This window comes from Trachurus japonicus, chromosome 9 (genome assembly GCF_045865225.1).
Source record: "Trachurus japonicus isolate A0001 chromosome 9, Traja_1.0".
In the NCBI taxonomy this organism is placed as follows: Eukaryota; Metazoa; Chordata; class Actinopteri; order Carangiformes; family Carangidae; genus Trachurus; species Trachurus japonicus.
The window spans coordinates 21,749,186-21,775,442 of NC_140915.1; the positions used below are offsets into that span (position 1 = coordinate 21,749,186).

At 39.7% G+C, this 26,257-nt stretch overlaps 1 protein-coding gene across 4 annotated transcripts in view; it reads right to left on the minus strand.

Moving 5' to 3' along the window:
• The window catches only part of grid2 (glutamate receptor, ionotropic, delta 2), a 506,792-nt gene that overhangs the window by 51,705 nt on the left and 428,830 nt on the right, over window positions 1-26,257 (minus strand). For all 4 annotated transcript variants that reach the window (XR_015036585.1, XR_015036586.1, XM_085786556.1 and 1 more), the window contains exons 12-13: window positions 20,502-20,640; window positions 13,653-13,848 (exon numbers count right to left, since the gene is read on the minus strand). Coding sequence is in view for 2 of the 4 variants with exons in the window: in XM_085786556.1 (XP_085642682.1) it covers window positions 13,653-13,848; window positions 20,502-20,640 (335 nt within the window). In the remaining 2 variants the exon portion in view is untranslated. The remainder of the gene's footprint in view (window positions 1-13,652; window positions 13,849-20,501; window positions 20,641-26,257) is intronic.

The following is a 26,257-nucleotide window of genomic DNA, read 5'->3' on the forward strand; positions in this document are numbered from 1 at the left end:
ATTTGGCCCTTTGATTAATACTGTTGTCTAACTTTAGCAACTTTGCTCTCTGTGCTCTCTATTGGCCTAATTGCTTTGGTACTCTTCGTGTTTGTGCCAGCCAAACTTTGAATGCATTTTAATTTCCTACAGGTCTATAAGTGTATTATTGATGTGTATCTCTGTACTGTATGTTGTAAGTAATAGATTAAAAAATGACTTTAAATTGATTGCCAAGAAAAGGAACATTTCAATTACATGAATAATTTATGTTGTCTATCTTAGACAATCACAACAAAAATGTGAATCTATCTCCATGTTGCAGATTGGTTTTAAGTTTACTGTCTGCTTATCTTCTCCAAAGTATCATCCTGTGTGTCTCACTGTTTTCTTGCCATATGGGACCATCTATGGGCCTTTAAAAGGCTTGTTGAGGTGAGTTGTCCCATGAAAGACATGAGCAATATTACTGAGGCCATGAGGTTCATTATTGGATAAGCTTTATTAGAGAAGAAATGTCATGAGTAATCAGAGTCATAAATGAACAGTGATAAAAAACCACAGCCAGACTCCACCTCTGATCAGTCATCATGTCTGAGCAGGAAAAATAAAACCCAAACCCAAACATTTATCAAAAGTTAAAGATGGATTTGTTAAAAGATGGGGGAAATGATTGTCATACAGTATAAGGAGAGACTTTGGCTCTGTTCTTGATGATTGTTTTTTGTTCGTTTTCATACTCCATAATCCAGAGGTGATTGTCTTGCAATGTATTGTTAACATTGATAACTAAAATAAATAAATAAATATAAATTGTTAAAAATAAAATAAAAATTCAGTGCTATATCGAGTTATGAATACGAAATACATTAGGATGGATGAGGTGTTTTTGTCCTGTGAAGTTTGTCCCTTAACAAGCAGATGGAGAATTAAATTGCTGCAGGGTTGTAAATTATATATGCACACTGATGTTGAGAGCAACATATAAACTGATTTTTAAAAAAGTCTTCAGTTTTATGTAGTGTGGGACTCTTTCAGTCTCTTGTGATTTAGTGAATATACTATAATAATGTCAGTGTAACTAAACTTTGTTGCCTGGAAAATGAATTATTCTATCATCATGAAGTTCTGGAAACTCATGGATATTTTTGTTATCATCATGTATGTATATATAAAGTATATAAACAGTGAACTCTGAATAATCATATTTATATTCAATATTTTAATGTTTTCTTGAAAAGTAAACAATTTAGCTGGATTTAGGAAAATGTTTGGTTGATCTGGTCTGAGTTCTCCTTTAACAACAACATGCTGTTTCTGCTGACCTCCAGTGGTTGAACTTCACACCATACTGCCATGACATAGAAGTGTGTCGGCATGATTTCAGTGTTGAACACATCTACAGGGGCAACAGAGCATGACATAGTGGAAACTCTGGGCTCCTAGCAGACGTGAGGTACCGTATTCCATTAAGTTTGACACCAGGCAGTTGGAACGGATTGAGGTCCAGCCTTGTTCAGATAACAAACGGACCAGAGTTTGGCTGTTTTGATGCGCACCCAAAGTTCAACTGGGCTGACCTTAACACTGCCTGTGTGTAAAGACCCTTAATCATCTAGTATTATAGGTAAAATCAGATACTATGATATTGGTAAAGCTGTCATTTTAGGTTGTAATCTGTGAACTGTTGAAGTTGGCAAATTGTTTTGGGGGCTATTTAGAGTTAGGTGGTCCATGAGTGTTTATGGGTTAAGTGGTCCTTGGTCTGAAAAAGTTTGGGAAACACTACTGTACTGTAGATCAACAAGGTAAATATGCTTTATTTTGATAGGGCTTTGTAGTTTGGTCATGGGCCAGACTGCTTTTTCAACACTTGCAGTCTAGCGGATTATGTTACTGAGAATGGATAAAAATACTATGAGTTGCAAAAGAATTGCAAATTCCTATTCTTGAAATATCTCAAGTGTCTTTGAACTTCTGTGGTAAAATTTCATTGCAGCTGTGTATACTTGCTCCTGTTCCTCGCGTCTTGTTTTCTTTCCCTTGTCTTAGCTACAAACCTGTTTCTATAATCGATCTTTGGAGGAAGTACAACAATAGCAGTGTGTCCCGGCAGGAATATATTCCATCCCACAATCTGAGTTTATCTCTGTGAGACTATAGGCTCATGATAAGAAAATGCTCTGCTGAGAACCATGGGACAGAGATACAGTCAAATTAGAACATGTACAAAATCACACACAAGTGCATAAACACCTATACACGAAAAACCGGCAACAAATTAGGTACTGCACTTATCGGTTACGTTTCACTAGTTCTCTTGTCTACTGTAATTATTATAGATGCAAGAGGTATAGCACGGTGTGAAAAAGAGCGAGACAGAGACAGATATAGAGAGGCAGAGAGAGGGGCAAAGGGATTAAGAAAGAAAAAGGAAGAAGGAGCAGAATCAAGAGTGAAAAAAATCGTATTGGTGTCAGAGGGATTGAGTCTTGGCAGGTAGAAGAAAGAGAAACAGATAAAACTTGCCAGCTTTTAATCAATCACCATAGCTGGCACGAGTGGTTTCAATCTATCTTTCCTTATGTTTCCATTTCTTTTATCTGGCACCTATCATTCCCTTATTCCAGATGTGTCGTACAATCTGTACCGTCCCCTTTCTTTAATATGGAGGGTAAATTCTCCCCATTTCCTTTCCCCTGTATCACCCTTTTTATCTGCTTTTCCTGAATCTGAGTCACAACACAGAAACACTGTCATCACACAGGCAGAGAATTGTAACAGCAGGAAAATATGTTTGCTGTTTGGGCTTGTTGAGTTGAATCCTAATGAGCTATCAGACTCTGCAGGAAAAGAGCTTTCTCTCTCTCCTGTCAGGGTGATTTGCACTACTAGAAAATAGAAAATGAGAGATCCCAGCAGCCAAAAAGGCATTTTCTGGTCTTAGCAGAGGCTGGGTTATTACAGAGGATATTGCAGCAGTCATACCCAGACACAGTGACAGATGTATATCAAGCCAGCTTATGCCTCTGCAGAGATTTCATTCAAATCCAATAAAATACATGACAGACACTTAAATATGACATTAATTTTTAAAAATCTAATGAAACGGGTCTTACCCCCGCCATACCCCCGTCATTGCACTGGCTCAGAAACCAAATACTGCAAGTGCCACTGTTGACTCGAAAAGCACAAACAACATCAGCAGGAAAATAAACCAAGCAGGCGCGGGAAAGAAAGGAACGAAGGAAGGAAATTAAAGGGAGTACAAGAGGAAGCACAGGAAGGATATTGTACGTTAGTGGGCATGTTGCAAGAGATCCAATTCACATAGCTGTAGGCAACCTTCAGACCTGAAAGCATGAAAAGTCCACCCTGCTTTCTCACACAGAGAGAGAGAGGACTCACAAACACGGAGATCTGTCACCCAAACAGAGCTGGGCCACCCTGCACCGTAACCTTGGTAACTCCCTGACCAATGGCTGGTTGGCAGGAGGTCCTTAAAGAACTGTGACACCGACACTGACACAAGCACGCACAAACAAACACACACAGTCAGAGAGCACTGCTGCCTACAGATTTCATGTTGGCTGTGATTTGAGAGGGTAAACAGGTGTTAGAGGGGCCTTTCTAAGTTCAGGACACACTGATGCACACCTACACAAAGACACAGACAAACACACGCAGGCACACGCGCACACACATACACACACACTGTGAAGCATCTGGGGTGAGGTTCATTGATATGCTCTGTTTAGACATCATGTTTCCTCATCCAGCTGGCCTCACATTGCTTTACCGACTTATGAAGAGAGAGGGGAAAGCATGGAGATGACAGTGCTGTGTTGAAACCGTCACTGACACATCTACGTGATTTTACCTGCATGTTTGATTTTATTTATTTTGTTACCATTTGGGAATTAGCACAGTGGCAAGACAACAGCTGGAGGGAAGAGAAAGATGGAGGAGGGAGGACAGACAAATGAAGGAGGAGGAAGAAAGATAGAAGCTATAAAAGACAGGGTTGCTCACCATCAGTCTCTTGTGCTGTTACCAATGCGTACTCTGTTGTGTTTACTCACCACCTATCTATCCATTTCTTTCTCTCACTCTCTTTCTTTACCATCATCATTTTCACCAACCTTCCCAATTTCTCTTTCCACTTCTCCTTGTTCTTCTGTCTGCCCTCCTTCATCACTCTCACAGTTTCCTGCATTTATCATTCTCCTTTGTCTGTCTCTGTCCATCCACCCACACAACCAATGTTTCTCTCTCATTCTGCTTTTTATCCTAATATAAAGTTCAGATAATTAAAGCAGATAACAGCGGCACGGCCGTTTCGGCTAATGCTGTGTTCAAGGCAGGCTTTTGAAACCGTAAGTTACAGCTTCAAGTCACAACTACGACTTGGTAGCGTTCCAGGTAACCCGTAGCTCGTGTTTTTACCGTCCTGTTGTCTGTGAAAGTTCCCTATAACGGCCACTCGTAACTTCCGACCCGTGAACTCGTACCAGATCGAACTGGTATGACTTCACAGGAAGGAAAAACACAAAGTACGAGTTTCCTTGAACGCACCATGAGTTAGCAGCCCCCGCCCTTGTCAGGCATCAATTGGTCCTCGTGCTACGTCACCACATTCACGCGCATCCCTTGGCTGCACACACAGCCCTTCATGCCGTTCTCTCCCCTCATTGGATAACACTTGTATCCCACAAGGAAAATTTTCTCCTCGGGTTACAGCAGAGCAGAGTGACGGAGAGACTCGTGTTTAGGCTGAAATACTTCATGTAAGTGATTGCTGACGGAAAATAGGACTATTTAGGACTTATATTAACAAAAACATTCCACTGATATCTGCTTTAAGTTCTACAGTGAAGACAAATCTGACCAAGCCACTTAAGGCATCATTGTTTCTGAGGGAAAGGTCTAATTTGCAGTCAGGCAAATTTGGCCTCTTTTATGCCTGTCTGTCTCTCTACTGTACATCTTCTGGATGTTTTCATTTTTCTGATGGCTTTCAGCTTCACTGATTAATGCACCTGAGAGTCCATCAAAGCAATAGGAAAATAAATAATTGATGTGTTCTTAAAACATGCTATTAAAATCCATCTATACCCTCTGTCCTTCTTCTCATTTCACTTTCAGTCTGGCAATTCTTTCTGTTTTTCCATCCATCCCTCCACCCTTCCCTTTTCTTTCTTGTCCTTTATCACCCATCTACCATCACTAACTCAATTTTTAATCATCTTTTAGTCCCTTTCTCCTCCCTGATCACTCTCTTTTCACCTTTCTAAATCTCTCAATGTCTCCCTTTCTATTCCCCAAGCACCCATTCACATTCCATATCATCTTCTCCTCCCTCCATCTCTCCTCTGCTTGGTGTCAATTGTCCTCCAGGGTGCCATGATGAGGGCTGAAGGACCAAAACAGGTCTTAGCTGATTTACCATCAACTCTGTCTAGCAAAGAAATCAGCATAATCTTAACCATCATCACTTAAGTCATTATGATAAATTGGTGAAAGCCTATAGATTTAAATTTTACTTTAACTCCTTACCTACTAGGGATGCACATTTTGATTTTTTTCCCCCGCTGTTCTCTGTCTCAGATGGAAGTTAGATCTTCCAATGCCAAACACCAGGCTGAAGGGAGAGGAACAGCAGAGCTCCTCTGACAGCTCGTCTGTGGAGCTGCAGGTGAACCAGCTGGAGACCGCAGCGACATCATTCTTTTTTCTTTTTTTTTTAGCAGCGCTGTTGTTACAAGTGATACACATCTATGTCCGTGTGGGCTACATTTATTGTCTGATCTTCCTTCACGGGGACTGCGCTGCATAACTGGCACATACTGTCAATCCTACTGTGTAACCTTTTGCTGCGAAATATGACTAAAGGCATGTGGAAGTCTGCACGTGCCGACACGCCCCCATGAGTTGACGACACAAGGAGCTAATAAAAAATTAACCGATAGTATTAATCAGTCAAAGTTCTTGTTATCGGTTAACTGTTAACGGTTAATCATGTGCATCCTATTACCTACAGTCTACAGATTTTGGCAGTGGTAAAGAAATTATGGTTTTATCATGATTTCTGGAGTCATTATGCAAAATGGGCAGATGGTGATATGAAGACATTAAGTAATGAGAATCGGGCTTGTCACAGAATGGAATTAGAGCTTTGCAGGACAAAGGAGGAAATCTGCCATGATATATGATCTTATATAACATGTAAAACACGACTGTGTGAGGAGTATTATCAGCAAAACATTGTCAACAGGGGCTGGAAAAATTTGATCAAAGTGACATAAGTGTTGTGAGATGAAAACATCTTGACATTTTGGACAGTAGCACAAGCACATGCCTAAAGGATATTCAAATTGAATATAAGTGATAAAAGAGGATGAATGAACCCTCAGTGCTTCCGTTGATTGGTGTGACCTTATGAGCTGAATGGGTCAGATCCATTTCAGCATGGTAATAAAGCACAACAAATTTAAATTTCAAATGTAAGAAATGGACATTTTTCTTGGGGTTTTGCAGCAGAAATGCAAAAGTAGTTTTGCCAAGGTCCACCATACCATAATCCACCATGTACATATGTATGAGGTATTTGGTGTCACAGTTTCCAACACACCAACCTGCCCTCTTTTTCTCCTTCTGTTCCTTAGCCTCAACTGGCTTAGCCTTGCATGATAGTGAATTCACTGCCACCAGTGTCACATGTCTTTGTTGAAGAGCAGGACTATTGAAATGCTTCCCTTACTTTTAGCCTTGATTACACTTGAAGATGCAGTAAAGATTTCTCTGCATTTTTTTTAGCACAAGAAGCAGCCTACAATATGGGACTTAATGAACATATAGTGTGCAAGGACATGTGGGAAAAGACACATTTTCTAAAGTGGAACCTTCCCATAGTGCATACAGACAGAAATCACTCAAACTGGCAATCCACTCAACTTTAAAATCACTCAGCAGTCATCAGAGACACTTAAGGCCTGACTGAGAGGAGCTGTCACATATTCACAGAGGGACACTTACATCAACTGAATCAGGTGTGTGTGTGCGTGCATGGTGGGAAATGCTTTATGTGAGTATGCAAATGTGAAGGTTTTAGTAGTTTGCGTGTATGCAGACATGTATCCATGCATATACTACATTGGCATGCAGTGAGAGATATTTATCATTCCAATATGTTGTGGTCTTCTGCTGGTTCCAGCAGCTTTGCTAAAAGGCCGACCTCACATTACATTCACAAAAATGCCTGAGACAACAAAAAAGACTGCTTCTCCCCACAGGACCGTACAAGAAGAAATGGAGTAGACTACAGTTGAGAAACGGATTGCCTTTAATGGAGAGCCATGGCTTTGGTGACATACAACACGCTCGTCTTTGATATCATATTTGAAACCAAGTTAATGAGAAGTGTGAGGCGCAACAACTGAGTGCCTTGATCATTGACTGAAATGGGAGAGAAGTGTATATTACCCTGTGACAGGTCTCAGTCCTGCAGAGTTTGTGTGTCTTTGAATCAAGAATGTTTGTTGTGGACATGGAAAATGTGTTTGTGTGTGCATATGTTTCACATCTACATATAGCAAGTGTGTGTGTCTGTATTGAAAGAAAGAGGGAAAGACAACTCAGACACTGACCCATTCTGATATATAATATTATTCTGCTGCAGGGGATCGAAACAGAAAAGGGAGAAAATCCATAGCGCAGGAGACAACGGTGACAGAGAGGAGTAAGAGGTTTATTGTGAAAGAGAAAAGGCCTGCGAGAAAGAGGGCTAGAGGAAGAGAGAAAGCTGCATCAGGAAAAGGAGAGTGAACACAGGAAGAGAGAGAGTATGACACAGAAGGGAAAAATATATCAAGTTCTTAACCTTGCAGGAATCAAATATAGCAAAGGGACTGGATTGAGGAAGACAAACGCATCCAAATAAATCAAACGCCAGAGACAGAGAACAAAAGATGTCTGAGACTGACTCATAGGGTCCTTTCAAATAGCCTCCAGCTTTAAATTTCGATTCAAGGTACCGTTCACTCACTTCCCAATATTTGTCAGTAGAAAACAGATTCAAAGTCCCAACTTTAAAGGAATCTTTGAGGTGATTGTTTCAGTTTCCTCACAATTAGTGTTAAACAGAGAATTCAGACTCAGCTCCAAGACAAAATTATATATTAGCAGCGGAAGCTTGATTTTAGTCAGAGAGGGATATTATTTGATAATAGGTGAATCTGCACTTAAAATAGAATAGTCAAATAACATAATATATGTTTCATTAGAGGTTTAATAGAGTCAACCATGGCTACAATACCACTGATGGCGGCATTGCTGTAATATATCAGCTTGTCAATGCACCTAAAAGAAGGACAGGCGTTAGTAAACCACTAGAGTACGGTGGCCCTGAAGTGCAAATCACAAAGGCAAATCAGAAAACACAAAAACAAATCTTCACTTTTTGTTTTTTTAAGTGGCTGGTACATAGAGCTCACTCACAGAAGCATATTCGCTGCAGTAGATGTGAACTGCAACTTGAAAATCGCTGGTAATATGTTGTAAAGGAACAAGTTAACGCAGATACCAGCTGGGCTGTAATACTGGTGCTCATGTTTTGAAAACATGTAAAACATGCCCTTCCGGTTCAAAGGACGGACGATTCATGTTGTCGTTTCTCTTATGTTGTTGTGTTTTTTGATTTGTTGTTGTGTTTAGTAATTTGTTGTTGTGTTTTCTGATTTGCAATTGTGATTTGCACTTCAGGGCCACCGTACTAGAGAGCACCCTGTTGCCTTTAACACAAAGCAGATGAATATGAGACTGGCAGAGTAATAGAATGTCAAAAAAAATAAAGAGTATAAAATACAAAGAAACAGAAAGAGGAAAATATGGAGAGGGGGTAAGGTTAGGGAAATATAGAGTAGTGTCAGAAAATAGAAAGACAGCAACAGATATCTGCAAATGTTCGGTGGTGCAGTAAGGGGGTTGAAGCGTAGAAAAAACAAAAAAAGTAGACAGGCAGTGTAAAATATATAATAAAGACCAAGGAGTAAAGAACGGAAGAAAAAGAAAAGAAAATCAAATGTAGACAGACAGATAGTCTAAGGAAAAGGGCATTCACCTTCTTTCATTCGCTCTCATTGCTGCTGTGCAGTGCTTGCTGCCACTCCAGAGGTATCACCTCTGTCATGTAGACTTTAGCTAGAAAAACAGATCCTCTCTCAATCCTGCTCATGACTAGGCCTTTGTCCGATCGCATCTCTTGTCAGTCCTGCCTGCTTACACTCTACTGCTACTGAAAAACCTTTGTCACATGACTTGCTCATCACAGAGGGTTCAGTCAGCTGTTATTAAGGAACCATCCACCCTTAACACTTATGCATTGCTCCACAGTGTCTATCAGTAACTGCAGCACATTTAATACACTGTAGCCACAGGATGCTTCTTATTTTCTCTTTTATAATCACACACATAACTATATCCCTGTGCTAGGCTGACTTGTGTACGCGTGGTTGCTTGAAAATGGGGCCTATCCTGCACCTGAAGTTGCAACAACCCCAGTCTACAACAACAGCATGATGCCTGTCAGTGTCTCTTGGTATGTTCACACTGTGACCATGCAAACTGCTCAGCTCCACATCACACAGGGGGGCTCATGTGATTACTGCTGTGGTGACACTACACTCACCTTTTAGTTGCTGTTTGGTAGCTGTGATGTAGCACTGATGTACGCACTGAACTGAACTCAACTGAGCAAAGTTTTCCCACGATCCCTGAAGTTTATCAGTAGAAAACAGCATAAAGTTTGACTTTGTTTGTGTTGGTTTTGCTGGTGAGCCCCGCAGTTAGTCAGACAATCGTGACTTGTTATTTTCATGCTCTCTGTGCACCGCATATCCACAGATGCATGATGACACATTCTATCCAGCAACGTCAACAAATGGCATCATAAAAGCGTTATTCCTCTGTTCCACGCTAGTCTGTGATAATGACCTTACTCCATGCTCAAACAGATACACAAAAATACAAGTACAATTACAACTGCAAGTAGTACAAAAATTGAGCAATGTCTTCAGATTAATAGAACCACTTAAAAATGGAGAGTTGTACAACTTTCAAGGGGAATTTGTGGAATTTTGTCTGATTCACATTAAAGATGTGAATATTTTCATACAAGACACAATGTTACATTTCATAGTATTGAGACTTCCTAATACCTCAACATACTATTCAAAAACAAAGTAATATGCATGCCAGTTCAATCCAGTCAGAGGCTTTATGTGTTTTGTCACCCTGCTGGTTAAAGTTCAAGAGAATTAATATACTGTATAGCAATAAAATCTATTCATGATTCTGTACACACTATTAAAAGGGTACACATGCCCATTGCCCAATAAACACTTAGGCCAACAAGCAATGTGTGAGTGAGTGTTAATAGTGGTATGCTTATATACTGTTATGTACTGCATTTAACTCATCATTTTAAAAACACCACCCGCCACTATAATCACTCCTCCCAACACTTGCAACGCTTTCACTGCTGGCTACAGTTCAAGTGTAATATATTCTGAAGGGATGAGGGATAAAATCAGGGCCTCACTGGAAAAGAGAAGGGCGATGCAAACAGAAAGTGGGATGCGTGCAAATGAGATGCAGCAGTCAGGTATTTATGATGCTGGGTAATCACCGAGGGAATTAAGTCTTTAAGCATGCGCATGTTATCTGTGTATCATTAACATCATTTAGATAGATTTATCTTCCATCAACACTGAAGCATGAGCTGTATCTCAATACAGGAAGGAGCTTGAGCTGTGTACAATGAGGATGTACTATATACCATCTAAATATTAAATACAGTGTTAAATATAGTATGAATTAGGGGGGAGAGTTTACAGTCACAGGAAAATGTCTGACTGGTACTGACTATTGACTGGAAATAAAGATGGATCTGTGATGTCACCCAAATATTTGGGAAGAGCAGATTTCAAGCTGTGAAATTCTGGCAGAGTAAGCCTGGCTAATACAACTTTGGACAAAGAGGCTGGCCCTGTGTCAAGCCAAGACTATGATTCATCCTGGTTTGTGGAAATCATACTATACACTCACTCATATGTCACTCAAAGCCATTTTCACCATCACACAGTGCTTACTACTACGTAGACCTGCTGTCATTCACATGCTCATATACTGATGGGACAGCCATCAATTTGGGGTTAAGTAGCTTAACCAGTGATGATGGACACAAACTTGTTCAAATCACCCCTGTCCTATGTATAACTGACTGAATTGATTGTATATGTCTTCAAATGCTCTGAAGAAGGCCATGTGCTGAAACGCGTCAGCGCTTGTTTTTTGATGTGAGCCATTGAAAGAAGTCAAATGTACTTTGTCCACCTCCTTAACTTGGCAATTTGAGATGTGCTACCATTTTTACAGTTTTTCATTTACTTGATTTTTGGGTTTAGCACTCTGAGTATCATCACGGTTGATGATAACCCACCCCCCCCAATCTTGTTCAAATCACCATCCTTGTGATTTAGTGGACGACCTGCTCTACCTCCTGTTAAGTAAAATAAACAAGAGGCCTGTGCAGAGTTGTCATTAAGGAGGTAATTTTCTGGAAAGACCAAAACCGTTTTTTTGTACCAGGCTGTAAACATATTTATTTTGGCTCTAAATTTGGGCATTTTTACATGGAAGTCTATAGGGATTAACCCACTTTTGGAGGCAGCCTCAAGCAGCTATTGGAAGAACTACAGTTTTTGGCACTGCCTTGTTGGCTTCATCTTTCAGCCCTGGAGGTTTCCACTTGGTAATGACATAACACCAGAAAATCACAGTGATTTTACTTATATGAATGGTTTCTGGTGTTCTGAATGTTACCAATGACTATAGCAAAGAATTTTGTAATAATTGAAAAACAAATAAATATAGACCTGCAAGCAGTAAGTGCAATGGATACAGGACAAAACTTGAAGTGATCAAACCACAAAACTCATTTAGTTTTTAGGATTACTGTCACTCTTTTTTGGAGTTGCCTGCTTTTATGAGTTTTAACAACCATCCCCCACTCACAAGATACCATCTCTCTTCTATCTTCAATTCTATATCACATTCTCTTCAGCAGGTGGGTGAACTCTGGACATCTTCACCTTTCTTTGTCCTGGCTGAAGAAGCATTAGGACTATTCCTTTGAACTGGTAGTAGGAGTAGCAGCAGTACAAACAAAAATATCTAAAATTCACTTCTATGGTGATCTTCAGGCACTCCAGATAAACAACGCAGATTCCTGCATTCTATGCCTTTTTATTTTGTTAACTTTTACTGGCTTTTTGTCTGGACTATAGTTGGAAAGCACAGGGGAGACTTTATGTTTTGCTCGAGGCTCGGAGTTGACAACACTGGGCTTAGATCAAGAGGAGTTATAGCATTCATTTACTGACAAATAGCCTAAACTGCACATACATTGGCCTGCTATGTTTATAGCTAGAGCGCTGACATCACACTCTCTGCCAGCCTCATCAAATCTCTCTCTCATGGACTCACTACACACCTAGCCTTATGCACTGAGCTGAGAACTACATTACTTGTCTATAAATATGCTGTATCAAATTTCCCAAACTTACTGCAGATCTCTCAGAGATGATAAATCAAACTGTAATTTGCTTGTTTACTTGCTACTACCCAGGACTGTTTAGGTTATTTTCTTATGGCTTCTGCACAGTCTCCACATACATCTGTCTATGTGAATGATAATGTTTGCAATATCAGAACTGATTTCTGCACAGTGGAAGTTTAGTGAATGTTAGCTTGATAAGCGGAGTTGCCACAGCTAGCTAAAGCTGGTCACCAACCAAACACCCCAAGGTTACTCACAATGTGGATGGACAAACATCTCAAAATGGTGCCCCTGCCTCCCTTTGCCTCTGCCCTTGTCAACAGGACATGATCACACCCACAAAAAGACAGATAAATTGGCTGTTAGTCAGCTAAGATTCTGGACACAATAACCTGTTGTGGCCACAAGAGAGCAGTCAAGTGCAAGAAGAATGCAAACAGACACCATCAGATCATTTATGGGACAGAATATTTCTGATGTCAGGAAAGATATTACTTCCACTTGGGAATAACTCTAATTGAAGTCTATTTTTAGCTTTAACGGGTTAAGCACTGCTGCCTTGCTTATCATAATGGCAATGCCTCACACTACTATACATTTTTAAATGAAATAAACAGTAAATGCTGACATGTAAGAATTCAAATTGATCCCCTTATCCCTGAGGTTTAATGTGATTGGTTAAGTCTAACTTATTATAACATTATTTGAAAGATATGAAATACTGCAGACATGTTAAAAAAAAAGACTACAGACAGATTTAAAACTTGTTAAACCCATGATGACTGAAAATGTATACAGCCTCAGAGATTAATGTTGAATACTTATGGTTGATTTCACAACAGAACAAGGTCATATGTTGGCAAATGATGGCCTTAATATGAAGGCTTTGCACTGAATAATGAATAACTGCTTTGATGCTTGCACCTGATCCCCTGCATTCAAAACCTGTCACAGGAGTCATCCGACTTCCAACATTTGTTCTACTAACCAGTGATTTTCCATGTGTCAGAGGTCATTTGTTTGCAAGTAAAAATTAATTAAAAAAGGCAAGACTTACCTTGCGAATGCCTTCTGTGGATTCCTCAACATTATTATCCCCTCCTCCAGTGCGGTTAATCATCCGCCACATCTGGGAGTACATGGGATCTCTCTCAAAGGGGTTCATAGCTTTGGAGCGCACCTGATCATATACTGCAGAGTCCAACACAGTACCATAAGGCAATTCTGTCTGCTTGGATAAGTCCTGTAGAGACCTGGAGAGAGACGAGCAATAATACAAGTTAGTATAGGGGAGAACAGGGATGGTTGTAACATTTTTGACATTTCTGTCTGTATCTTAGAGCACTTTTAAGCCAGTGTATCCAAAATGTGATAAAAACGAAAAATGGAAGCGGATAGTGCTCACTTTTTAATCGTCCAAAACACACACTATGAAAATCCAAATACCTCCATACTGCTCGTCTGTACTGACCCAAGTGTCCTGAAGCCACGACACGGAAAAGTTGTTCCAAGGAAAATAATTTGATCTCTGTTTTTAGCCTTGTTGTAGTATTAGCTCTTAGTGGCTGCGCAAGATGTGAAAGATTTGCTGCGAGATGTTCTTCCGTGTTTACATCATACATACGGTTTACAATGACGAACATCTTGCAGCAAATCTCGCGCATGCGCACAAACATCAACAGAGCCACTGGGAGATACTGCGACAACAAGGCTAAAAACAAAGATCAAATTATTTTTTTCCTAACAACTTTTTCATGTCGCGGCTTCAGGACACTTGGGTCAGTACGGACGAGCAGTATGGAGGTATTTGGATGTTTCATAGTGTGTGTTTGACTCCGAAAGTTCTCCAAACCCTTCCTTGGCATGACGTTGAGTAGATGATTGGTGAATTATCAATTTTGGGTGAAGTATCTCTCAAAATTAGTTTTTTCCTACTAAATTTGTCTGTGTCTGCCACAGGTTGCCATGGTTACATGCTGTCATTCCGACATCCCACCACTCCGACATCCCACCATTTAGACACACCACCATTCCGACATACCGCTATTCCGACATGTGAACGTCCCACCACTCCGACAAGGCTTTCAATATAAGGAAATGTGCGTTACTCAACAAACTCCTTTCTTCATTGCCTAAACATAACCAGTGCAAAATATTTTGTGGAAAAAATACACTATTTAAGGAATTGTCAGAAAGGCAGGATGTTTAAAAAAAGAAAAAAATATCATCATTCCGACCATAGGAGGCAAAAATTGTCGGAATGATGGGACATTTGATAGGAAATTAAGTGTTGCCATTTACACAATTAGAGCCTACGTCGGACTGGTGGGATGTAGGAATGGCGATTGCCCCCCGGTTGCCATTCCTCACATACTGTATCCTCCTCACATACAGATGTAGAAATTTCAGGAGAATAACTATAAGTACCAACTGCACAGTAGATAGCAACTGCACAGTCTCATCTACTTCAGTGATGACACTTTCTGACATGGTTTTGTCAACAACACTAGCGATGTAAACATTTAATGAATTGATGCTTCTGCACAAAAGGAGTCCAGGGTCATGGATGAGTAAGACTGTGATTGTGAAATATATATTGGAAATTACTTCACTTTCTTTTTCAAGTGGTGAAAAAGTATGTGTGTATTTGTGAATGCAGCTACTATGGCAACAGTTTTGGGGTAATGATGTGATTATTCAGGAAGGGTTCAGGTAAACCTAATCTACCTACATCTCAGGGACACAGGACTCAGCCTTCTGCTCACTCACACCTCCCTGGAAGCTCAACTATCACAATCCTCATCATTCAGGACAAAATTTGCTTTACAGAAATCCACTCTATGCAGTAAAATCCACAGAAAGACAAACAAATATATACTTAGCGAACAGCAAACAATTCATTTGTGCTCTTACACCAAGGACAAAGGGTGACACAAAGGTAGAAATGACATAACAGCTAGTTTAGTTTTTCTTCTGATTTCCTTCTCTCACTTCCTTTCTCTCCTGCTCTACCCCTCACCCATAAATTGCCACCTCTGGGGAAATACACGAGCTATTGTTAATTACAACACAACAGTGCTAGGGTTGCCTCTCAAAGAGTTTGGCCGCTGAGAAATGTAATGGATAACCATTACAGGAACTAATTACTGTTTGTTTGTTAAATGGCTGCTACATACCACCCATGGATTTGAGAGACACACATTTGTGAAACAAAACATGCTCACAAAAACACTCAACTTGTCCTGCTTAATGAAGAACAACAAGTGTACAGTACCTTGCTTCATTAATTCAGCTGTAATACACCCACAAACAGATTCAACAATGGGTATAGATGTAAATGTAAGTTGGTACAGTTTGAACAATTACTGTACAAGGCGGCTTGCTCAGACATAAACACATGATACACACACACACGCTCTTTTGGTTGCTTTCTCTCATGCCCTCTTCTACTATCTCTCAGCCCTGCCTTGCGAAAAAGAAAAAAAAGAACTTTGAAGATTTTAATGAACTTTGCTGTGAACATGAATCTTTTATTGCCGTCAATTAATCTTTGGCCTTAATAATCTCTCCTCCCCACCACTCCCTTGTGAATATGTTCGCCTGTCAGCAGACTCTTTGACCAGTATTCCCCCTGTGTGAATTGGTTTCAGTGGGCAGTAACTCCAAGCTTGTTATTTAATAGTGTGCACATGTGTAAGAGGGAGAGAGACAGAGAAAAGAGGAAAAATATTTCAAATTTAGATTTTTTTTAAGTCAACATATAGACTGAAAGACTTTACAGCTGATTAACATTCTTTTGTGAGAAATATTTGGTCAACAATGAGAAAAGATAGGAGATAATAAAGGAGGAGAGGTAATAGAAGTGTTCGCATATATAGGCGACAGCAGACAGACAGAAAAAGAAATAAAAGAAAGAAACAGAGTGGGCAAAAATAAAAATAAAAAGTCCACAGTATTTAATCAAACAATATTAAATGCCTTGGTTTTATTAAAAAGACTGATATTCATTTTCTCAAGACATATTATTATGTGTGTATTGTCTCATGGAGATATGCATATATGAATTATGTGTTTAATTGTCTTTTTGTGCCTCTGTATGTGTGCGCGCGCATTCACTTGTGCTTCTCTGCCGTGTATATTCTAACTCATTTTGCAACCAATTATATTCCCCCTAAGCAGCTCAATGAGCAAGTAAATGGAGTGAACAGCAGCCAAATGTATCTTGTGACAAATAGTCAGTATATGTGTGCACGTGAGTGTGACTGAGAGAGGGAGTCACAGTAAGAGAGAAAGGCTAGAGAGAGATCACTGTAATGGTATATTATTTAGTGCATGTGTGAGTAATATCTTTTGTATCTGTAATAATATGTTCTTCCTTGAAAGATAATTACACAGTAATAACATGAATTTCGGGAAACAGATTTAGCAAAACTATAAACATCTAAATCATCTAAAGGGAATATAAAAAACTAATAAATACAAAGTTAGTGGCTGCCGTTCAGCCACATAATCGTTATTGATTATTTTGCTGTAACACCTTAAGGCTGCTGTACCACCTCATATATTTCTGTTTTGTAGATTGGGCTTTTTTTTCTTTCCAGGAACCAAAGGGCAAGCTGATAGTGGTTCTGTAGGCCGAGGAGCCTTCATCAGTTCATTCAAGTCAAAAGTACTTTATTTTTCCGTTAGGAACTTTACTCCTGCACTGATGATGTTCTTCTGCAACAGACATACCCAACGCAATGATACCACACATCCCTACATACCACACATAAGCACAAGTACTCACAACAATGGTTAAAAGGACACATACAAGGATAAAGTTAGTTAAAAACAGGTTAATTGGAAATGTTATGGTGGGAGTTGCTGTTGAGAAGTCGAATTGAGGTGGGGATGAAACTGGATGATGCCCTCCTGTCCGGAGTGGGAGTGATCTGTATCTGCGTGCTGATGGTAGAAGGCTGTAATTACTGGGTGGTGTAACAAAAAATACTGTTGAAGCACTGCAGATATCTGCGCAAACTTCAACAATGAATATCTGTGTGGGTTGAAAGCGACTGATGTAGCTGTTAAACATGCTTTTTATAGGGAGTGCAATAAGCCAAACAGCTAATTATCTCCATTGTCTATGTTTATTTGATTGTTTGTGAACGGTGCAGAAACACAGCAGTATATCTTACGTTTCTTTTATACGTATTAATACACCAAAGCACTCTTCTGGTGCAGTATGTGAGACTTTACATTTACCCATATAGGAGATGCTGTTGCCTAAAACAATGTGCAAATGAGTTCCAATCCAAGTTCCAGTGGATCAAATTAGATTTTATTTCATTATTATTCCACATGTTATTGTTGGTCACCATCAAGCAATATCATTATGGTGTTTCTTTTCTGAGTAGATTTTAATCATGTTCTTTAATAGCAATTATAAACCAACAATGGACAGGGCTATTACAACCCCTTTCTCAGCAGCAGAGACGTGATAATGTCACAATCACTCTTGACTTCATGAGCCTTTAAAAATGACTCACAAGGCTTTTAAATAAGTAAATGAGGTGGTGCCAGTTTAACCAACGTGAGCACTTTTGTCTTTGCTGAACACTGGGATGCAACAGCCTTGCATGCATACGTGCTGAACAGTCACCTGCCGACTTGGGCGCAAAAAGCACGTGCACTTGAAGAAAAAAAAGGGAAAAAAACCCCCACCTGATTAACTTTATTGGCAATCTTTAGTAACCATAAAATATGACATCTGCTGTGTGAGATTGGGCCAGGAAAGTAAGCTTTTTATGCTCAACCACTCTGCCTGACTTTCAATCTTCCCATCCTATCCTGTCCAATTTGTCCCTTCCCTCTCTCAACAGGTGCTGCCTCTTTTCTCACTTTTTTACCCCTCCAAAATCCATTTGTCATTCTGACTCATCGCCCAAACCCTTCCCTCTCTCCATATTTCCTTGTTCCTCTGCTCTTTTTTATTCCCTTCCTTATGTTCTCTCTCCTAACCTCTTCCAATCTCCTTTCTTTCTTAATCTATCTAGTCTTTTCTTCAATGTGCTTCTTCCCTTTGCCTCCTCTATATAATGTTTATACCGTTTTGTCTCTGTCTTTGTATGTTGCTCTCTTGCTCACGCTCTTTGCTACTCTCTTCACTTCCTCACTGTTTTCCTGAAGGATTCACACTGAAATTGAGGGAAAACATCCAAGCGTGAAATAGTCCAGAGAGGCTTCTGAACGCTCACTTGTTATTTCATTTCCAGGATGAAACAAGGGCATTAATACTTAAAAACCCTGTCTGTCCTGATGGCTCACTGAGACATCCCTGGCCTTCTCTTCCTTTCCTGCCCGTGCATTTTCTTGCTTGTTCTTTTCCGTAATAAACTAATTCTCATTTCAATCAATCATACACAAATGCATTCAGTCTCACCCCATCTGTGTAATATGTGAAAGATGTATTAACGCATAAAAGTGTCTGCTAATTGCAACATCATAGTCGGGTAGTGTCTTCATCTTTCTTTTCCGGCTTTGTTATGCTTTACCATTGCTCTCAGTTTATTTTGTATGTGTTTGTGTTCCCTCTCACCACTCATCCCACCACCCATCTTTGGAGGCCCAAGGCCATGAGGGTGCTGCTGTTTAGGTGGTAATTATGCCATTAATGACCCCTGAAGAGTCAACACATTAAAAATAATGCATTAAAATTTATGGAAATCCTTAATTAGCTCAATGGATGCTGAATGAGGCGGCAAACTGAGAGGCAAAACAAGACAGGCGGAAAAAAAAAAACAAGACAGCCAAAACAAAAGGAAATAAGAAAAGTGATTTGTTCTTCATTTTCTGGGGGACTGGACAAAGGGACTTAAATAAAGCAAAGTGAAGATTGTGAAGAAGAGAGTCAAAATTAAAGACAAAAATGGAGGGGGTCTGCAGAAGAGAGAAAACAGAGGGGAAAAGACCACGACAGAGAAACAAACTGACATAAACAAATTAAGAGAGATAGTGATTAGATTTAGAGAAATAAATGTTGTTTATTCCAAAGCTAAGCACAATTGACTGTGGCACTGCCGGGCATAGTGGATGCTTTGGCATGCTGATTAGTCCAATGAGAGATGAGCGTTTCCTAGTGCCACCAGGAGAGAAGCTGGCAAACATATTATCACAAGGATAGATAAACAGAGGGCACAGAGCTTAGGGAAATAATGTGTGTATCTCTTTCCGTGTGTCTGTGTGAGCACAGCGATGAGGTAGTAGAAGACTGCCAGTTGCCTTGATATGTTCTCTGTACCAACCTGAGAAAAACATGCAAAAATGCTCTTCTCACTTACACTTTTACCTCACTCTCTGTCTGTCTTTATCTTTTGTTTCTTCACCCATACACGCACATGAATGCACGCAAACACACACACACACACACACACACACACACACACACACACACACACACACACACACACACACACACACACACACACACACACACAAACAGGCATACAGGAAATTACCACCCTATGACAGGGTGAAAAAGGAGGAGGTGTGAAAGGATTGATAGAGTGGAAGTAGGCGATAGGGAAGAAATTGTCTGTGCAAGTGTGTGTGTCTCATGGATTACAACTGCATAGCAGAATGGATTTCCACACTAAGCAAAAGACAAGTAATGACAATATTTCACGTACACACAACTATACTCAGTTTGTTTGTGTGTGAACAATTTGGATAAATACTTCTGTGTCATGGGCCTATTTGTTTTTTTTTTTCACATTAAGAAGCTTGTGCATCTGTGTTAATGTGATGTACTGCCTTTAAGGGAAAATATGATCAATAGTGGTCATGTGTAACACTACAATGATTTTCAGTTCTTGTGACACAAACCAATGAGGTTTTCATGGAAGTAAAGCAGTTGGATACTTACTGTATGGAGTTCTCTATGCGGGTGATGGTGAGGAAGGCTGCTAGATTGGCAGTATACGAGGAGATGACAATTAGAGCAAACATCCACCAAACACCCATCATCATCCTTGTAGCTAGAGTGGTATAGGGGACCTCTCCACCTGGAAAGAAAGAAAGAAAGAAGACATCAGCGCAAACAATCACCTCTTTGCTGCTGGAGAAGAAGCTGTTGGAACAGCAGAGCAAATCCTGAAAGATTATGTTTGGATTAACAGATCAGATCTGATGCTTTGGCAGAGATCAGATCGTCACACGGCTACAAAAAGGGGAAGAGACTGCGGAGAATTGAGAAATGGATCTGTGGTCTTTGAGATATGACAATATTTACGTATTGATGTAGGTGGCCTGTGCAGACTGACTTCAACTCTCTTCACGCACAGTCACTCTCGAAGCACCAGCTGGCATAACTACTTTGTAACCTGCTATTGCAATGAATTAAAGTGATAAACATCTTTAATCAACAGAATGCACAAATGTTGTCAGGCATTCCCGTAAGGATTTAATGCTGCCTGTAGCACGCTACAAAGAAAAGTGACTTGTCCGTTTTCAAATATAAAACCTCTTTATTCCTGTCGTGTGTTATAAACAACTTTTGCTGCCTTATCCTGTGAAATCTTGTAGTACAGTAAAAAGAAAATCTGCCTCTGCTCCCTGAGATTCACTCTACTTTTGATCATGACTGAAAGAAAACATCCATTTACATGTGAATGAACTAGAAAATAGCACACATTCTTTGGCTTCTATATACTTCTCCATTAAGTACACACACGTAATATCTTGTTGACAGTCTTGCATTTACACACATTTGGGTAAGCATGCCCAGCATACACAAAAACACATGGGGTAATGATTGATCTGCAGTCTATGAGCTCTTCCTCTCCACCACTCTTGAAGCCTGGCAGAAATTAGACCCATTCATCCTTGTAGCAGGGGATCACAGCTACGTCAGCTCAGACCAACAAGCACTCCCCTCCCCTCACTCCCACCTCCTCCATCAAGACTCAATAATATATGTGACACCCACATAATCCCATGTTCCCTTTCTCTGGCTTGCCCTCTCATTCTCCCCTGCATTCTTATTAAGGCCATCTTCCTCTCAGGTCTTTTCTGCCACACTGATAGCATTTGATTTAATTCAAAATTAGTTATCCCCTCACCCCCCACCCCCAGCATCCCTCTCTGTGACTTTACTATATTTTTCGCAAGCAATATGTATATTTGCTGTTCACATTAGGTTTTATCACAAGCCTTGAGAAATAATAATGTGCTGCACTGTACTCTCCTGTATTTTTAGTTCAGACAATCCCCTGTGCCATGTTTGCCTGTGTCTTATTCTCCCACGTCTTTCTTGTTATACCGTAGGTTTTTATGTAGAATGATTCAACATCTGAGTTTGGTTATATGCTCTTAAAATTAGCCTCAAATTAGTCAAAACTGCAACTTGGAGGATTTCTACCTGCTTCCTCATCTGTCTTCAGCTTTTCCTCAAGATTTCCAGCAACATGGCATTCAGTCTTTTAGAGGGCTATGTAAATACATATAGAAAACACTAATGCTGTTAACTATTCATGAGAAATTACTGTGGATTTCCTGTCGAGTATTTTCCAAGGATAAATACAACCAGCTTGCACAGATCCTTTTTCCCATAACGTGGGCTGCCGACAAATGTCCAAATATATGTCGAACCGTGTCTGCAGTATCTTGGACTTCAGTAGGTTCGAAAACATGACTTTTGTAAATCATTCCACCTGCAGTAGGCATTTCAGGTTTTTTAGTTTCATACCGGCAATGTCCATGAAAGACGATTAAGTTGCAGAAGAAAAACCCTTTTGTCATGTCGCAGAACAATTTTCATGTTGATTTCTGGCTGCACAAGTGACTTTTATAAAATATTTAATACAGCTGGGAAAACGACTCAGCTCAGTGCCAACATCTGAATGTCCAAAAATTTGAAGGTGGGCAGGCTTAGGTTAGGTTTTATAGTTCTCTCTCAGTCCCAGGACAATGTCTGAATCAAATCAAGATCGACTGCAGCAGACTCTTTTAAAAGGTCATTTTGTTTCCTGTTCTACTACTTAATACGTAAACTATGAGCGAGTGTGTGTGTGTGTGTGTGTGTGTAAGAGAGAAGAAGGAAAGAGATGCAGAGGTGCAATTCATGCTATTTCTGCTATGAGCGATCTAGATGACCTACCATCAACATCACAAAACGCTGCTGCAACACTGTAGGTCACGGTGCTGCTTAGAGACAGACATGATCACTACTTTTACTTCTGTTGTACAACACTGTGTAACATTGTGTTGACACCAAGAGGACATGGCTCATCAGTGTGGAGTTTTATCCAACAACAGGAATAGGCACATCATGAAAAAAAATATTTACCAGTACTGTTCATTTGTTTGTCGATTAATGGACATAAAATGAAATATGAATGTGCCAGTGGATACACACCACTGAACTTTTAAATCCATCGTATGAGATGGGTAGCCTCAAACAATGTATTGTGCTATCAACTTACTCTATGTCTCCTACAATATAAGGTCTTATTGGAAGCATTGTTCATTCTGTGCACTGTCAAAACCATCTTTCATACAGGACAATACAACCAGATGGCTGTCACAACTGAGGGAGAAAACAGGCAGTCAGCTAACCCTTCGAGTCAGTGAGTGGTTGAGTCATATGTCATGTGCATGCGTATGAGCAAACATGTATAAACACTTTTTGCATGTTTAAAAAAAAAAAATGTCTTACTCCAGTACTGTCACAAGAATAAATTATAGCTACTGCGCCGGGCAAAATGTCAGAAATTCTGTTATCTAAACAAAAAGCTGATAATACATAAATTGCATCTAGACAGCATGGAAATGTTGGTGATTTGTTTTCAATGATAAGTGTTTTGCTTCATAAGAGAAAATATGAATTAAAAATGCCACTCTTACATTGACTGCAGTTGTTCCCATGAGAGCAGAATTCAAAATGTTTTCAAAAATTCAGTTTTTGAGATTAATTTCTGATATTTGCCAAACTTCATCAACCACGACTCCAAAATATTCTGTTTTTTTCAGGAAAATTGAAAATGTATTTAGCGGGGACTGCTAACTCCATCGGCTGACTGAGCCAAAACTATCTAGCCAAAACGACCGGATCGCTTACTTCCGCTTTATTGTCCAGATATGTAATGGTGCCGCCAGTGTCAGTAAAGTCCCTCTTCTTGGCCATCTTCCGTGTCTCCATGTCGTAAAGTGGGCAGGACGAGGCCTCTAAAGCAGGAATATACCGGGGCGTGACATTTAAATTACGATTATCAACACCACGCTGGTTCTACAACGAAATCGGCAGCGCAGCGTACACACTTTTCGTAAATCACACGTGACACTTGGCTCACGCTTATATTACACCAGGATCTACACTAGATCCTAAGCAAGTTTGATAAATGAGGGCCAATTACACCACCTTCTTAAAAACAGCAAGGTTTGAGAGTAGGGACAGGAATCTGATGGCTGTTGATGAGATGAAGGATTGTATGTGTCTCAGTTTGCATGTGTGTATATTCATGGGTTCCAAAGCAGGCATAGCGAGCAAGAAGCAGTTTTTGTGGTTGCCAGGCCTGGCTGATTCAAAGGCACCTTATTGTGCCCCCTCAACATAACATATCAACCCTGCCACCTCTCTATCACCCCTCTCATTTTCTGAAATGTTACCCTGTAACTGTGGAAAAACAGCATTCCTCTATTTCCTTCAACTCATTCAAAAATCTTCAACTATAAACCAAACAACATATTTTTTTCAAGGATGGTTTTTTGCCTTTGACAGGACAGTGTAGACAGACAGGAAAGCAGGGAGAGAGATAGGGGGAATGACATGCGCTAAAGATCGCCTTGGTTGAAGTCAAACTGGCTACCGGGGCTTCAGGTATATGCCAACATGGGACCACCCAAAAATGGATTTTGCATGTTTTGGTCAAACTATTTAAATTCACTTAGGGTTCTTTGCATCTAAAATCTTGGCACATGATTTTTCTGTAATACTTTTTGGTTTGGTGGGTTTTTCCCAACCCACCAGTCTCCAGTGGTCCTCATTCATTTATGCATCATTAGACCCTAATTTCAAGTTTATTTCCTGCTGGCCTTTGTAATGGACACACCTGGTTGGCCATCAGTCACAAGCCATTAAAGAAGTTCATAGTAAGGACATGCAGAGCTCTGGACCCATAATTAACACTTCATTAGAGAAGAATCCTTCTCTCTCACAAACAGACCAGGTTTTAACAGGTCAGGCAGCAGGCACACATGTGGACACACAAAAAAAAGTAGTTCTTAATTTAATCTCAGTTATTGTCCTGTTGTGTTCTTCTCAAGTACAGAGTAGCAAGTCATTAAAATCAATAAGTCACAGCTGATATTACACTGATTATAATAATTAATAAAGTCTCTCAATGAAATATTTCCTCTTGAGAGGATGGTGCCCATAATTAACAAGGATTTTATAATTTTAAAATAATAATAATTTATTTTCATTTATAATTATGAAACTGTGATATTCATACTACACACTAGATTGCTGGACGACTCATAACTGATTAGTTAATTACACAGCTGGTAGTCTGACTCGTTGGCCGACAGATTTACTTCCTCCATTTTGTGATTCATGACTGATATTTCTGCAGCTCATTCTCTTCCAATTTCAGGATCTAATTTCATGACTATCCAGTGTTTCTGCTAGGATTTTTTTAAGCAGTGGCGGAGGCGTCCCACCCCCCATCCTGTGATTGCAACATTATCGCGTATGGTTATCGACAAAAAGGGTACGTTAAACTATAATACTATAATAACCTCATCAACGTTGTTCATTGATTAGCCCAGCAGATTGAGACACTTTAGGGGGGTTATTATTTATGGCCCTTTACCACTAGCACGACTCGCCACGGCTCTATACTTGTTTTTTGTTTTGTTTTTTTGCTTTTCCACTAGCATTCGAATGCGACGTCCGACACGAGAATCAAAGGGTTAACCCTAACCCTAATTTTAAAAACACAGCAGCAGCAGAAATTAATTGTTGATAGTACTGTAGTTAGGGGGCAATCCTTTCAGTCCTCCTGTGGTGGGCAACACTTCATATGTGATTTCATCCTCATCTCAAATCTCACTCCCTTTTGGTGTATGTAGCTAAATAAACACAAACATTGATGAATGTGTGTCTGTTTCATTGCCATTTTATACACTAAGTCCCAGGAAAGGGGGAAGAACAGGGAGAATCAAAGCTTTAGATTAACTAGAATTAACTTGTTTTTAACGAAATTACATCTAACAAGAACATTAAGAATATAAAAGGACCAGACTTGACTCACATCCCTTCATCTTTAGACAAACAAAAGAGAAAGATGAATATGTATATATACAGCAGATCTAATGGTGCTTCTCAATGACTCCTAAGATCTTTATTATCTATTAACTTTTCCTTTTCTATCAATTTGTCACTACATCTAAACAAACAAACCATTTAAGATTTTCTTGTCTTTCAGTACTTAAATACTACAATTTGTACTTGTTCAGGCTTATTCAGATATAGATAATGTGTGTCATTTTTGGTAGATGACCTACAGTACTGAGAAACCTTTGGATAAGTAGAGGACCTCTGATGCTGATAATTTGTCTATTATAAATTTAGGAAGGAAAAATGACTGTGTATTTTACATTAATCTATCACTGAGTTACAGT